General features: G+C 46.7%; 1 protein-coding gene across 1 annotated transcript; it reads right to left on the reverse strand.

Moving 5' to 3' along the window:
* Positions 1 to 291: 291 nt before the first annotated feature.
* Positions 292 to 2,953, reverse strand: LOC141583146 (phospholipid phosphatase 2-like; the record flags this gene model as incomplete). The annotated part of the gene is made up of 4 exons (XM_074392503.1): positions 292 to 476; positions 1,224 to 1,398; positions 1,635 to 1,722; positions 2,869 to 2,953. Coding segments are annotated over 4 exons (500 nt in total), but the record flags the coding sequence as incomplete, so codon positions are not given.
* Between the last annotated feature and the right edge of the window lie 11,900 nt (positions 2,954 to 14,853).

Genomic DNA, 14,853 nt, shown 5'->3' on the forward strand with positions numbered 1-14,853 from the left:
AGGCACTGAGACCACTCATCAAACCAATGCCCCATTTTACTAAAAACCACATGTACATTACATTTTACAAAACAGTCCCTTCCTTAACCCCATAAAAGAATGGGGATATTTGGGGAGCTACAGAAACAGGTCCCCCTCCAAATGCTCAGGGCTACCTAGGCCTCCCCAGACCCCTGGTCCAGTGCAGGGCAGGGGGCAGCAGAGCCTACTCAGGGTTCCTGGAGCCTGTCCGGAGCCCTCACTGCCTATCCAGGGCCAGAGGGACCACCTGGGGGGCCAGCCTCAGTTGGACTCACAGCACTCCCTGCCGGGCGGGGTACAGTGTCAGGAGGAGGAGTGCGGGTACCCATAGTGGTTGTGGTCAGCCTCGCCCAGGGTCACTGTCAGTGACAGGCTGGGCTTCGGTTCCAGCTCCTCCTCCTTCGGGCAGTGCTGTGGGGGTCGGGCTTTGAAGAAGTCTGAGATGGAGCGGACCGGGCAGAGTGGAGGAAGGTGAGACTGGGCAGGGGCTGGGCAGGCACCAGGGTCATGGGCATGAGTAGGAAGGGGGAAGAAAAGGGTCTCAGGTGGGCAATGAGAGGAAGAGTGCCTGTGGGGGAAGAGAGCCCTCTTAGTGGAGGACCAGTGGAGAGCACTGGGGCACCGATGAGCCCAGGGAAGGGCTGCGGTGTGCAGGGAGGAGACCCAGGGAAGGAACTGGGGGAGGAAGGTGTCCAGGGAAGGACTGGCTTTGGGGAGAGGGGTCCCGGGGAGGAATGGGGGAAGGAGGGGTTCCATGAATGGACTGGGGTTGGGACAAGGGGTCCCAGGGTAGGATGTGGGGGAGGAAGGGAGGGATCTAAGGGAGGACTGGGGTTGGGGGAAGTAGTATCAGCAGAGGAATGGGGGAAGGAGGGGTCCCAGGGATGGACTGGGGTTGGGGAAAAGGGTCCCAAGGGGAGGAATGGGGGAAGGGAGGGGCCCTCAGAAAAGCCTGGGGTTGGGGGAAGAGGTCCCAGGGGAGGATGGGGGAAAAGGAGGGGTCCAGATAGGGACTGGAGTTTTTGGTAGGGGTCCCAGGGGAGAAACCGGGGGAAGAAGGGGTCCCAGGGAAGGACCAGGATTGGAGGAAGGGGTCCCAGGGGAGGACTCCGTGGGGCAAGAGTGTGCAGGGCAGGACCAGGGTTGGGCAGGGAGTGGTCTCTGGACAGCACAGGGGGGGAGTCAAGGTCAGAAGCTCGCAGTGAGGCCAGCCACCAGTATTCCCTGCAGGAGGCCAGCAAGGACGTCACTCCAGGGGTGTTTGTGATCAGACACGCGGGTGTAGCCCACATAGAGGGTGAAGGCCACCAGGAAGAACTGGACCGTGAGGCGCAGCAGCCGTGCCCACTTCCAGCAGAGCCACGCCTGCACATAGAGCTGGGACGGGAGAGGGTGCCTCAGCCTGTGCCCTGCCAGGCCCTCCCACACCCACTGCACAGATGGCAGCTCCGAGGCCGGGGGCACAAAACTGGCCAGCCCAGGGCCTCCTGTCTTTACAAACAAGTCAGTGAGTGCGCCCATCACCACCACGACCCACCCATTTTACAGCTGGGAAAACTGAGGTCCAGGGAAGGGAGTGACTTGACAGGCGAGCCCCAGAAAAATGGACTCACCGCCAGGAACACCATGCAGTACATCCCAAAGGAGGTGTGTCCCGAGCAGAAAGACAACCTGGGGAAGGAGAGGCAGCAGGTCGGAGGGCTGGCGGCTCAGTCGGCGTCTTCCAACCTCCCTTCACCACCGCCCCTCCTGCAGAAGGGAGGGTTCAACACGAGAGCTGCCGACGTTACAGGCCAGCAAATCCCAGGAGCAGAGGCTGTTCCCTCTGTCCTTTCCAGTTATCTGATGATGGATCAGAGTCTCCAGCTGGGGCTGTGGCATGAGACGCCTCCCCCGTGAAGACTCTGAGGCCTGAACCCAACACCCAGGGTGGACGGTAGTGTCCAGCAAGCAGGCAACACCGGTTTCGTTTTCAGTGCGTTTCTTCTCACGATTTTCTCCCATCTGTGGATCTGAGGGAAGATTTCTTTTTATATAAATTTGAGATCCCGTGAAGGACGTGAATGAAACACAGAAAACAGGAAGCAACAAAAAACTGGCAAAAAAGTCACAATCAACTTTTTTGGACAGAATCAAAAGCTTGCAGGAACCAGAGGAATACTTGATTAACATAATCCAGTTGAGGCCGGGCGCGGTGGCTCACGCCTGTAATCCCTGCACTTTGGGGAACCAAGACAGCGGGATCACGAGGCCAGGAGATTGAGACCAGCCTGATCAACATGGTGAAACCCCGTCTCGACTAAAAATACAAAAATTAGCCAGGCATGGTGCCAACATGCCTATAATCCCAGCTACTCGGGAGGCTGAACCAGGAGAATCACTTGAAAACCTGTGAGGTGGAGGTTGGGGTGAGCCAAGATGATGCCACTACCTGGGCGACAGAGCGAGACTCCATCTCAAATAAAAACCAGAGGTATTTCAGTTGGATCTCAGAACAAACAGCTTTGTGGCATTTTAACTCATCCTGGTCCCTCTCCCACTGCTTAGACTGTGGTGGCCTGAGGGTAACAGACCACACGCCCAGCACAGGTTCCAAGAAGGGGCCTTATTTGCAACTGTGGACAGGGGTATGGCTCAAGGGCTGATCTTGATCTCACCTGACTGGACATTCTCCCAGTGCTGAGGTGCTACCTGGTGGACATTTGCAGGAAATGTTTACAACAAATTTGTTAATGTCTGCTGCCTGGGGCCACGAGAGCAGATGAGGCAAAAAACAGAGGAGCCAAACGGCCTAGGAGGAAAGGCCAGGGAATAAAACGCTCTGGGGAATGAAGGCTTGTAACCTACAAGACCCGAGCGGTGCGGGAGCTTGGAAAAGGCCTGCGAGAGGCCTGCGAGGGCCCTGCGCTCACATCCAGCTGGCCTTCCAGCTCTGCACAAGCAGGAAGTGAAAATGAAGGCAGAGAAAACCTGTTTCACCGTGGAAGGGCTGACCCCACAGGCATGCAGACCCCTTCTACTGACTTAGGAGGGTGTTGTGGGTTTTTGTTGTTGTTGTTGTTCCAGGTGTTTAAAGACATCTCTGTCCTATCACTCGCTGACCACCAGGCTAAAAGAACAGGAGGAAATGGCCATCCATGACAAAAGATAGAGACTTCACAATCAGAAAAGTCATTAAACAAATAACCACTGCAACAAACAGCAACAACACACCCCGGGGAGTAGGGAGACTCCTATTTCCAGAGTAGCCTTATAATACTCTAAACACACAGTTTAAAACAAAATAAAACAGGTCAGGTGCAGTGGCTCACGCCTGTGATTCCAGTGCTTTAGGAGGCTGAGGCAGGCGGCTCGTCTGAGGTCAGGAGTTTGAGACCAGCCTGGCCAACATGGTGAAACCCTGTCTCTACTAAAAGTACAAAACTTGTCCAGGTGTGGTGGTGCACGCCTGTGATCCCAGCACTCAGAAGACTAAAGCAGGGGAAGTGTTTAAATCCAGGAGATGGAGGTGGCGGACAGCAAAGATCGCACTGCTGCATGCCATCCTGGGTGACAGAGTGAGACTCTGTCTCAAAAAAAAACAGAGAAAATAGGTCAGTTAAGAATATTCAGCCGGGCCAGTCACAGTGGCTTACATCTGTAATCCCAGCACTTTGGGAGGCCAAGGTGGGTGGGTCATCTGAGATCAGGAGTTCGAGACCAGCCTAGCAAACATGACGAAACCCCATCCTCTACTGAAAATAATAAAAATTAGCTGGATGTGGTGGTACATGCCCATAGTTCCAGCTACTTGGAAGGCCGAGGCAGGAGAATCACTTGAACCCAGGAGGCAGAGGTTGCACTGAGCCAAGATCATGCCACTGTATACTGCACTCCAGCCTGAGTGACGGAGTGAGAGTCCGTCTCAAAAAATAAAATAAATAAAAATAATACAAATGAAAATACAAAAATTAGCCAGGTGTGGTGGTACACACCTGTAATTCCAGCTACTGGGGAGGCTGAGACAGGAGAATTGCTTGAACTCAGGAAGTGGAGGTTGCAGTGAGCAGAGATCGAACCACTGCACTCCAGCCTGGGCAACACAGCCAGACTCTGTCTCAAAAAAAAAGAGAGAAAAAGATGATTTAGCCTGAATGGGCTCAGTGGCTCACGCCTGTAATCCCAACACTTTGGGAGGCCAAGGCAGAAGGACTGCTTGAGCCCAGGCATTCTAGACCAGCCTAGGCAACATGGTGAGACCCTATTTCTAAAAAAAAAAAAAAAAAAAAAATGGCAAAACCAGCCAGATGTGATAATGTATACCTGTAGTCCCAGCTACTTCGAAGGCAGAGATGGTTTGAGCCCAGGAGTTCAAGCCCTGGGCAAGACAGCAAGACCCTCATCACTAAAAGAAAAAAAAAAATTAAAGACAAAAAAAAAAAAAAAAGGCAGTGACAAGGAACTGAAAAAGGAAGGCATAACCTAAGCAACCCTAAACAAAATGACAGAGGGCCTTCCTTATCAGTAATTACACTGACTATAAATAGATTAAACACTCCAACTGAAAGTCAGAGATTCGTTAAATGCCTTAATTCAATAAAAAGATTAACATATTCGGGGGGGAAAAAAACACAAAAAATAAAAAGTCAGAGATCTGGCTGGGCATGGTGGCACACACCTGTAATCCCAGCAGTTTGGGAGGCCACAGAGGGTGGATCGCTTGAGCTGAGGAGTTCAAGACCAACCTGGGCAACATGGCAAAACCCTATTTCTACAAAAAACGTAAATAAACAGTAGCTGAATGTAGTGGCCAGTCCTAGCCACTCGGGAGGATGAGGCTGGAAGATGGCTTGGTCTGGGAGTGAGTCCAAGGCTGCAGGGAGCTGAGATCACCGTACTCCAGCCTGGGCAACAAAGTGAGCCTCTGTCTTGAAAAGAATCAGAGACTGGACAATACAAAAAAAAATGGCCCAATTTTATGCTAGGTATAAGAGACTTACTTTAGAGTCAGAGACATGAATAGGTTGAAAGTACAAGATTGGAAAAAAAAATATTCCATGCAAAACAGTAACGAAAAGAGAGCCAGAATAGCTATACTAATATCAGACAAATGGACATCAAGACAAAAATTGTTGAGGCAAAACTCATATGTATCATTCTATGATGATGAAAGGGTCAATCTATCAAAAAGATATAGCAATTATAAATGTAATAATTATAATTATAAATGTAATAATAATACAATTATAAATGTAAATGTAGTAAACCACAGAACTCCAAAATACATAAAGCAAAAGAGGACAGAATGTTACAACATGAACTTCCAAAACACAAGAATACACTGTGTTCAATCACTAAAAACACACAAAAACAACTTTGTTTTTATTCTATTCGCTTATCCTCTTTTTTTTTCCTTTTCTTTTTATTTTTTTCCTATAGTTTTGAGCAAAACAAAAACAATTTTTTTTCTTGAGACAGAGTCTCGTGTCTCCCGAGCTGGATCACAATCAGTTCACTGCAACCTCCACCTCCCGGGTTCCAGCAATTTTCCCGCCCCAGCCTCCTGAGTAGTTGGGATTACAGGCATCCATCACCAGGACAGGCAGGTGAACTGCACTGTGACGGGCCACAGCTTCCAGATGGAGGTGCCCTCGGCCCGGCCGCCACCCCTGGCACGCAGCAGCCACACCCAACCCCACCCCGGCGGCACCTCCCGGCTGTGCGGCCTCCAGCAGGCGACTCCACGCGGCTGCCCCTCCTTCACAGGCCATTTACGGAACCGTTTTGGTTATCTGCATGCTGCTGAGCACCTGGCTGCCAGAAAGTGCCACACACGTTTAAGTAACTGACAGCACAGCTGCTCAGGACATGGCGCCCAGGGCTGGCAGACACCCCACAGGACATGGCACCCAGGGCTGGCAGACACCCCACTGGACATGGCACCCAGGGCTGGCAGACACCCCACTGGACATGGCACCTAGGGCTGGCAGACACCCCACAGGACATGGCGCCCAGGGCTGGCAGACACCCCACGGGGACCTCGTGCTGTCCCCTGGCCCCCCAACAAGGGTCTACTTTGGAGTTCAGAGGACTTGGCCAGAGAACCAGGAAACGCGCTGGGGAGGAGCGCACACCCGCCCCCCTGCAGTGACAGATCCGCGAGGCCATTGTCCCTTCAGCCACAGAGCAAACACTTGGCCTTTGTTTCCGGGACCCTGGCGGGAGGCCTCGGGAGCTGCTTCCCCCACCTGGCCCAATAACCCGCGGGACAGATTTCGGTCTCCCGAGGTCCCAAAGCCTGGGACTCAGCTTTTCTCTCCAAGTGTCTCCCCCGCCCGAGGCGCAGGGGTTCGAATCCCACCAATGCAATGGGCCTATGCCTATCTAATTATTATTATTTTTGAGACGGAGTTTCCTTCTCGTTGTCCACGCTGGAGTGCAATCTCAGCTCACTGCAACCTCTGCTTCCCAGGTTGAAGCAATTCTTCTGCCTCAGCCTCCCAAGTAGCTGCGATTACAGGCACATGCCACCATGCTTGCCTAATTTTGTATTTTTAGTAGAGGTGGGGTTTCTTGCATGTTGGTCAGGCTGGTCTTGAAGTCCTGACCTCAGGTGATCCATTCAACTTGGCCTCCCAAAGTGCTGAGATTACAGGGATGAGCCACCACACCGGGTTTTGGTTTTTGTTTGTTTTTTGAGATGGAGTCTTGCTCTGTCTCCCAGGCTGGAGTGCAGTGGGATGATCTCGGCTCACTACAACCTCCACCTCCCGGGTTCAAGCAATTCTCCTGCCTCAGCTTCCCGAGTAGCTGAGATTGTAGGCACATGCCACCACACTGGGCTAATTTTTGTAGTTTTAGTGGAGTCAAGGTTTCACCATGTTGGCCAGGCTGGTCTTGAACTCCTGACCTCAGGTGATCCACCCGCCTCAGCCTCCCCAAGTGCTGGGATTACAGGCATGAGCCACCTCACCTGTCTACTATGCCTATCTCATTGTATTTCTAAAAGGGGAGGGAAAAGAAATAATTGTATTTCCATCCTCACAGTAACTCCATAAAGGAGATAATATCATTTACCTTTTACAAATGCGAAAAAAAAGCTCCAGCTTTTTTTTTCTGAGACAGTGTCTCACTTTGAAGCCCAAGCTTGAGTGCAGTGGCATGACCTTGGCTCACTGCAGTCTTGACCTCCGGGACTCAAGTGATCCTCCCACTTTAGCCTCCCAAGTAGCTGGGACTACAGAGGAACACTGCAACACCTGGAAAATTTGTTGAAATTTCTTGTAGAAATGGGGTCTTGCTATGTTGCTCAGGCTGCTCTCAAACTCCTGGGCTCAAGCAATCCTCCCACATCGACCTCCCAAGGTGCTGGGATTATAGGCATGGTTGTTCCAGCTTTTTTTTCCCCAAGGCCACATTAAGTTGTTAGTGGCTGAGTCTAGAGAGTCCCGGGGTCTGCTGACGCCTACTTCAGTGTTTTTCCAGCTAGACTACAGCCACTGTCATTCCTGGAAGTTGTCTGACAGTGGACTGAGATGGATTATTTGGGTGTGTAGCACAGAGGAACATCTCTTAGGAGACTGAACCCTGAAGTTCTGATGGGGTCAGCATGTATTCTGGGGAAAGGTTCCATAGCTCCCATCCATGACCAGTGAATAGGAATTAGGTACCAGGCGTGGTGGCTCACGCCTGGAATCCCAACACTTTGGGAGGCTGAGGTGGGTGGATCACTAGGTCAGTTCAAGACCAGCCTGGCCAATATGGCAAAACCCCGTCTGTACTAAAAATACAAAAATTAGCTGGGCGTGGTGGTGGGTGCCTGTAATTCCAGCTACTCAGGAGGCAGAGGCAACAGAATCGCTTGAACCCAGGAGGCGGAGATTGCACTGAGCCGAGATTGCACCACTGCACTCCAGCCTGGGTGACAAAAAAACACTCAGTCTATAAAAAGAAAATGCTGGACATTGGCCAGGTGCGGTGCAATGGGACATCTGTAATCTCAGCACTTGGGGAGGCTGTGGCAGGCAGATCACTTGAGTTTAGGAGTTCCAGACCAGCCTGACTGACATGGTGAAAGCCCATCTCTACTAAAAATATGAATATTAGCTGGGTGTGGTGGCGGGTGCCTATAATTCCACCTACTCAGAATGCTGAGGCAGGAGAATTGCATTAACTTGGGAGGCGGAGTTTGCAATGAGCTGAGATCACGCCACTGTACTCCAGCCTGGGCGACAGAGACAGACTTCATCTCAAAAAAGAAAAAAAGTTGAGTGTGGTGTGTATAGTCTCAGCTACTCAGGAGGCTGAGGTGTGCGGATCACTTGAGCCCAGGAATTTGAGGCTTTAGGGAGCTATGGTGGAGTCACTGCACTCCAGCCTGGGTAACCAAATGAGAACCCCATTTCTAAAAAACTAATTTAAAAAATTAACAAAATAAGAGAGACAATAGGATAGTATTCATCACCAATAAGAGATCAATCACATCACCCACTGAATCTTGCCAACATGATCAAACTCTAATGCGGTGAGCATAAATCCAGCTGCAAATATGCCACAAATACAAAAGACAGAGAATGGGTTCACCTGCACCAGGGAAATCCAGACTTTGAGAAATGCTACAGGCCCAACAGTGTGGAGTCTTCCAAAATCCATAGAAAGGAAAAGGGAGAGGCCAGGCAAGGTGGCTCAGACCTGTAATCCCAGCACATTGGGAGGCCAAGGTGGGCTGATCACAAGATCAGGAGTTTGAGACCAGCCTGACCAACATGGAGAAACCCCATCTCTACTAAAAATACCAAAATTAGACAGGTGTTGTAGCACATGCCTGTAATTCAAGTTATTCAGGAGGCTGAAGCAAGAGAATCGCTTGAACCTGGGAGTCAGAGGTTGCAGTGGACTGAGATTGTGCCATTGTACTCTGGCCTGGGTGACAGAGCAAGACTCTGTCTCAACAATAACAAAAACAAAACAAAACAAAACAAAAAATAAATAAATAAATAAATAAAGGAAAAGGGCCGGGCGCTGTGGCTCAAGCCTGTAATCTCAGCACTTTGCGAGGCCGAGGCGGGTGGATCACAAGGTCAAGAGATCGAGACCATCCTGGTCAACATGGTGAAACCCCGTCTCTACTAAAAATACAAAAAATTAGCTGGCATGGTGGCGCATGCCTGTAATCCCAGCTACTCAGGAGGCTGAGGCAGGAGAATTGCCTGAACCCAGGGGGCGGAGGTTGCGGTGAGCCAAGATGGCGCCATTGCACTCCAGCCTAGGTAACAAGTGCGAAACTCCGTCTCACAAAAAAAAAAAAAAAAAGAAAGAAAGAAAAAGAAAAAGGAATACAGGAGAAAATTATAACTTGTGTCTTTTTTTTAATTTTAGTTTTTGGCCGGGCATGGTTGTTCACACCTGTGATCCCTATCTTTGCACTTTGAGAGACTGAGGTGGGCAGATCACCTGAGGTCAGGAGTTTGAGGACAGCCAGGCCAACATGGTGAAACCCCGACTCTATTAAAAGTACAAAAATTAGCTGGGAATTGTCCCATGGGCCTATAATCTCAGCTACTTGGGAGGCTGAGACAGAAGAATGGCTTGAACCCAGGAAGCGAAGGTTGCAGTGAGGTGAGATCACACCACTGCACTGCAGCCTGGGTAGAGTTTTAAAAAAGAAGAAAATTAGGTTTTGTAGAGACAGGAGTCTCCCAGTGTTGTCCAGGTTGGTCTCAAACCTCTGAACTTAAATGATCCTATCACATCAGGATTACAGGTGTGAGCACTCACCCAGCCAACCAACTTGGGAGATTGAAAGAGGATTAAAAGACATAACAATGCTGGGGAACAGTTATGGGCTAGAGATGCATACTAGGACGGCTCTACTCTAAAGAAACACAAAGAGGCCAGGTGTGGTGGCTCACACCTGTAACACCAAACACTTTGGGAGGCCGAGAAGGGAGGATAGCTTGTGACCAGGAGTTTGGGACCAGCCTGGCAACATAGTAAGACCCTGTCTCTACAGGAAAAAACAAACTTTTTAAAAATTAGCCCAGACTGGTGGTGCACACCTATAGTCCCAGCTACTCAGGAGGCTGAGGGGAAATGATCACTTGAGCCCAAGAGGTCAGTGCCTACCACATAGGTGGATAAATAATCTGTACACAAATCCCCAGTGACACCTATATAATAAACCTGCACAGTACCTCTGAACCTAAAATTTCAAGAATAATGGATAAACTAAATCAAAAGAAAGCATAAGGAAAGGAAATTGTGAGACAAAAACCAAAAAATAGTAGACATAATAGTTTGGTGCCTTGAAAAAAAAAATAGACAAATTAGTAAGAAAGGAAATAAGCATAAACGCAAAAAAAAAAAAAAAGGCAAGAAAAACATTATAAGTTAACTCTAATTATAAGGGACTATTTTACACAACTTTCAAATATACAAATATATTTGAAATCTGCATTGATTACTATCCAATACAACTTCTAAATCATAAAAATGTCCTACATCTGCACTGTTGAATATGTAGCCACTAGCTACGTGTGTTGAGTGAATACTTGTACACTTAAATGTGGCTCATGTGACTGAGAAATTGAATTTTTCTGATTATTAATTTACTTAATTTTTAATTATAACTGCATTATAATTAGTTTAAATTTGAACAGTCTCATGCAGCTAGTGGTATTGTATCAGAAAGCACAGAATATGAAATTGAAATTTTCTTAAGACAATATTATTTACCAAAGTTAAATCCAAGAGTATTTATTTTTAAAAAAAGTTTAAACAGACCAACTCTACAAAAGACATAAAGTTACTAAAGAATCTCATTCTCCCGGGCGCGGTGGCTCAAGCCTGTAATCCCAGTACTTTGGGAGGCCGAGGCGGGTGGATCACGAGGTCAGGAGATCAAGACCATCCTGGTCAACATGGTGAAACCCCGCCTCTACGAAAAATACAAAACATTAGCTGGGCATGGTGGCACGTGCCTGTAATCCCAGCTACTCAGGAGGCTGAGGCAGGAAAATTGCCTGAACCCAGGAGGCGGACGTTGCAGTGAGCCAAGATCGCGCCATTGCACTCCAGCCTGGGTAACAAGAGCGAAACTCCGTCTCAAAAAAACAAACAAACAAACAAACAAAAAAGAATCTCATTCTCTCCCTCTGACACACACACACACACACACACACATACACACACACACAGGTGTTACAAGGAAAAGGAAAGCTCTTCTTTATAACACAAACAGGACTTTGACAAACTACTACTCATGGCTCAAATCCTGCTGCAGACCATTTTCCTGCAGTCCATGAGCTAATAATTTTACACAGCTAAAGAAGAAATAGAATATGTAACAGAGACCATATGTGGCCCACAAAGCCTAAAAGACTTAGAATGTGGCTCTTTACTGGAAAAATCTACTGGCCCCTAGAAAAAATGCCTGAATTTTCAAATCAGCTAGAAAAATGCCTGAATTTTCAAATCACCATTTTGCAAATACCACCAAGGTAATATAAGATTCTGGCATGAAATTACTCCTAACACTATATACTAACATATTGTTAGGAAAAGGACATTCATATATCTCTATTACCCATCAAATGTTTATTAAGCATGGAGTTTAAATCGAAGAGATGAAACTTAGCTTCACAAATATTGAGATAAAGTGACATTATAAACTTCCCGATGCGCCGGGCGCGGTGGCTCAAGCCTGTAATCCCAGCACTTTGGGAGGCCGAGGCGGGTGGATCACGAGGTCAATAGATCGAGACCATCCTGGTCAACATGGTGAAACCCCGTCTCTACTAAAAATACAAAAAACTAGCTGGGCATGGTGGCGTGTGCCTGTAATCCCAGCTATCCAGGAGGCTGAGGCAGGAGAATTGCCTGAGCCCAGGAGGCGGAGGTTGCGGTGAGCCGAGATCGCGCCATTGCACTCCAGCCTGGGTAACAAGAGCAAAACTCCGTCTCAAAAAAAAAAAAAAAAAAAAAAAAAAAACTTCCCGATGCAATGCAATAGGAAACATAATACTTGCCTAAACATTTTGCCTAATCCAGAAGAACAGTTAGATAAATCCAGTTTGAGAAACATTCTATGAGACAATTAGTCTGGACTCTTCAAAAATATCAAGGTTGTAAAAGATGAGAAAAAAGGGTGGAGGGGAAGCAATATTCAAGACTGATGAAAATAAGAAACATGACAAAAATTCCAATATAAGATCCCTGACTGATATAGAGAATATCTGAGAGCAAGTGGAGACATTTAGACTGTATACTACATAATATTAATTATCAGTAGCTAATGTCTTGTAATTGTAATAGTGGTAATATAAAAGAATGTGCTAATTTTGGGAAAAAATCCCTTAAGTATTTTTAAATAATCTTAATGTCTGCAATTTGTTTTCAAGCATTTCAGAACTCCCCAAAATGTGAGTGTGTGCATGCATATGTACGCGTGTGTAAGAGAGAGAAAATGAGTGTGTATGTGAAGAGGAAAAGAGACAGAAACACACACAAAGCCAATCCCAGAAAATGTTAATTTGTGAATCTAAATAAAGGGCGCATGTGTCTTTACTGTACTTCTTTTTCAACTTTTCTGTTTGACGTTAAAAGTTGGAAGAATTTTTTTTTAAAGGCACCTGTTTATTCAGGGTGAACATGATCTTCAAATGTCTTTGCCAGATGTTGGTTTCCTGTAGTTGTTGATATTTTTGTGCCACCTGATTGCCTTATGACGAAATTAACTTAGCTATCAAAGAAAAACTGCCTGTGTAGCCATAAAGCCAAACAATTGCTTCACTGAATAGTAAAAGAAAGTATGAGCTGGGCGCGGTGGCTCAAGCCTGTAATCCCAGCACTTTGGGAGGCTGAGGCGGGTGGATCACGAGGTCGAGAGATCGAGACCATCCTGGTCAACATGGTGAAACCCCGTCTCTACTAAAAATACAAACAAATTAGCTGGGCATGGTGGCACATGCCTGTAGTCCCAGCTACTCAGGAGGTTGAGGCAGGAGAATTGCTTGAACCCAGGAGGCGGAGGTTGTGGTGAGCCGAGATCGCGCCATTGCACTCCAGCCTGGGTAACAAGAGCGAAACTCTGTCTTAAAAAAAACAAAGGAAAGTATGGAGTTCATTCCAAGTAATATTGTTACAAACTGTTATTCTCCTAATACAGTATAACCAATTATTCTCCTTGTAAAAGTTCTTTGAAAACAACAACAAAGAGACAACATACCAGAATCTCTGGGATACAGCTACAGTAGTGTTAAGAGGGAAATTTATAGCACTAAAGGCCCACATAAGAAAGTTAGAAAGATCTCAAATTGACAACCTAACATCACAACTAAAAGAACTAGATGGGCAAGAGCAAACTAATCCAAAAGCTAGCAGAAGACAAGAAGTAACTAAGATCAGACAAGAATTGAAGGAGATAGAGACATAAAAAACCCTCCAAAACAATCAATGAATCCAGGAGCTGGTTTTTTGAAAAAAATAACAAAATAGATAAACCCTAGCTAGACTAATGAAGAAAAAAGAGAGAAGAATCAAACAGAAAGAGTAAAAAGTTATTAAAGGAGATATCACAACTGACCCCACAGAAATACAAACTCAGAGAACACTATATTACTTCTATGCCAATAAATTAGAAAATTTACCAGAAATGGATAAATTCCTGGACACATACATCTTCCCAAGAATAAACTGGGAAAAAGTCAAATCCTTGAATAGACCAATAACAAGTTCTGAAATTGAGGGAGTAATTAATAGCCTACTTACCAAAAAAGAAACCCAGGAACAGACAGATTCAAAGACCAATTCTACCAGAGGTACAAAGAGGAGCCTGTACCATTCCTTCTGAAACTATTCCAAACAGCTGAAAAGAAGAGACTTCTTTCTAACTCATTCTATGATGCCAACATCATCCGATACAAATACGTGGCAGACAGACAAAAAATAGAAAACTTCAGGCCAATATCCCTAATGAACATCAATGTGAAAATCCTCAATAAGATATTGGCAAACTGAATCCAGCAATACATCAAAAAGTTTATCCACTACGATCAAGTTGGCTTCATCCCTGGGATCTAAGGCTGGTTCAACATATGCAAATCGATAAACAAACCACATAAACAGAACCAAGGAGAAAAACCACATGATTATCTCAATACATGCGGAAAAAGCCTTTGATAAAATTTAACATCCCTTCATGTTAAAAACGCACAATGAACTAGATATCCATGGAACATCTCAAATTCTTCTTAAACTTTTTTTTTTTTTTTTTTGAGACAGAGTCTCACTCTGTTGCCAGGCTCCAGGCTGGAGTGCAGTGACACACAATCTCGGCTCACTGCAACCTCGGCCTCCTGGGTTCAAGCAATTCTTCCACCTCAGCCTCCCAAGTAGCTAGGACTACAGGCACGCGCCACCACACCCAGCTAATTTTTGTATTTTCGGTAGAGACGGGGTTTCACCATGTTGGCCAGGATGGTCTCGATCTCTTGACCTCTTGATCCACCCACCTCGGCCTCCCAAAGGGCTGGGATTACAGGCTTGAGCCACCGCGCCCGGCCTAAGCTTTTCTAAAGTTGAGAACTAGAGGGAATACTTTCAAACCCATTTTGGGGGCCAGCATCATTCCTATGTCAAAGTCAGACACAATAAGAAAACTAAAGACCACTATCTAAGATGAACATAGATGGAAAAATCAAGAAAACACCAGCAAAATGAACTTAAGAACACATCAGAGAAATTACACATAGTGACCGAGTTGGATTTATCCCTGTCTCAACACTGTTTTTACCATGAAACAATGGTAAAGAGGCTAAAGAGACAACTTAAATACTGGGAGAATAGATTTACCAA

The sequence above is a fragment of the Saimiri boliviensis genome (genome assembly GCF_048565385.1).
Source record: "Saimiri boliviensis isolate mSaiBol1 chromosome 12 unlocalized genomic scaffold, mSaiBol1.pri SUPER_12_unloc_2, whole genome shotgun sequence".
NCBI classification, from domain to species: Eukaryota; Metazoa; Chordata; class Mammalia; order Primates; family Cebidae; genus Saimiri; species Saimiri boliviensis.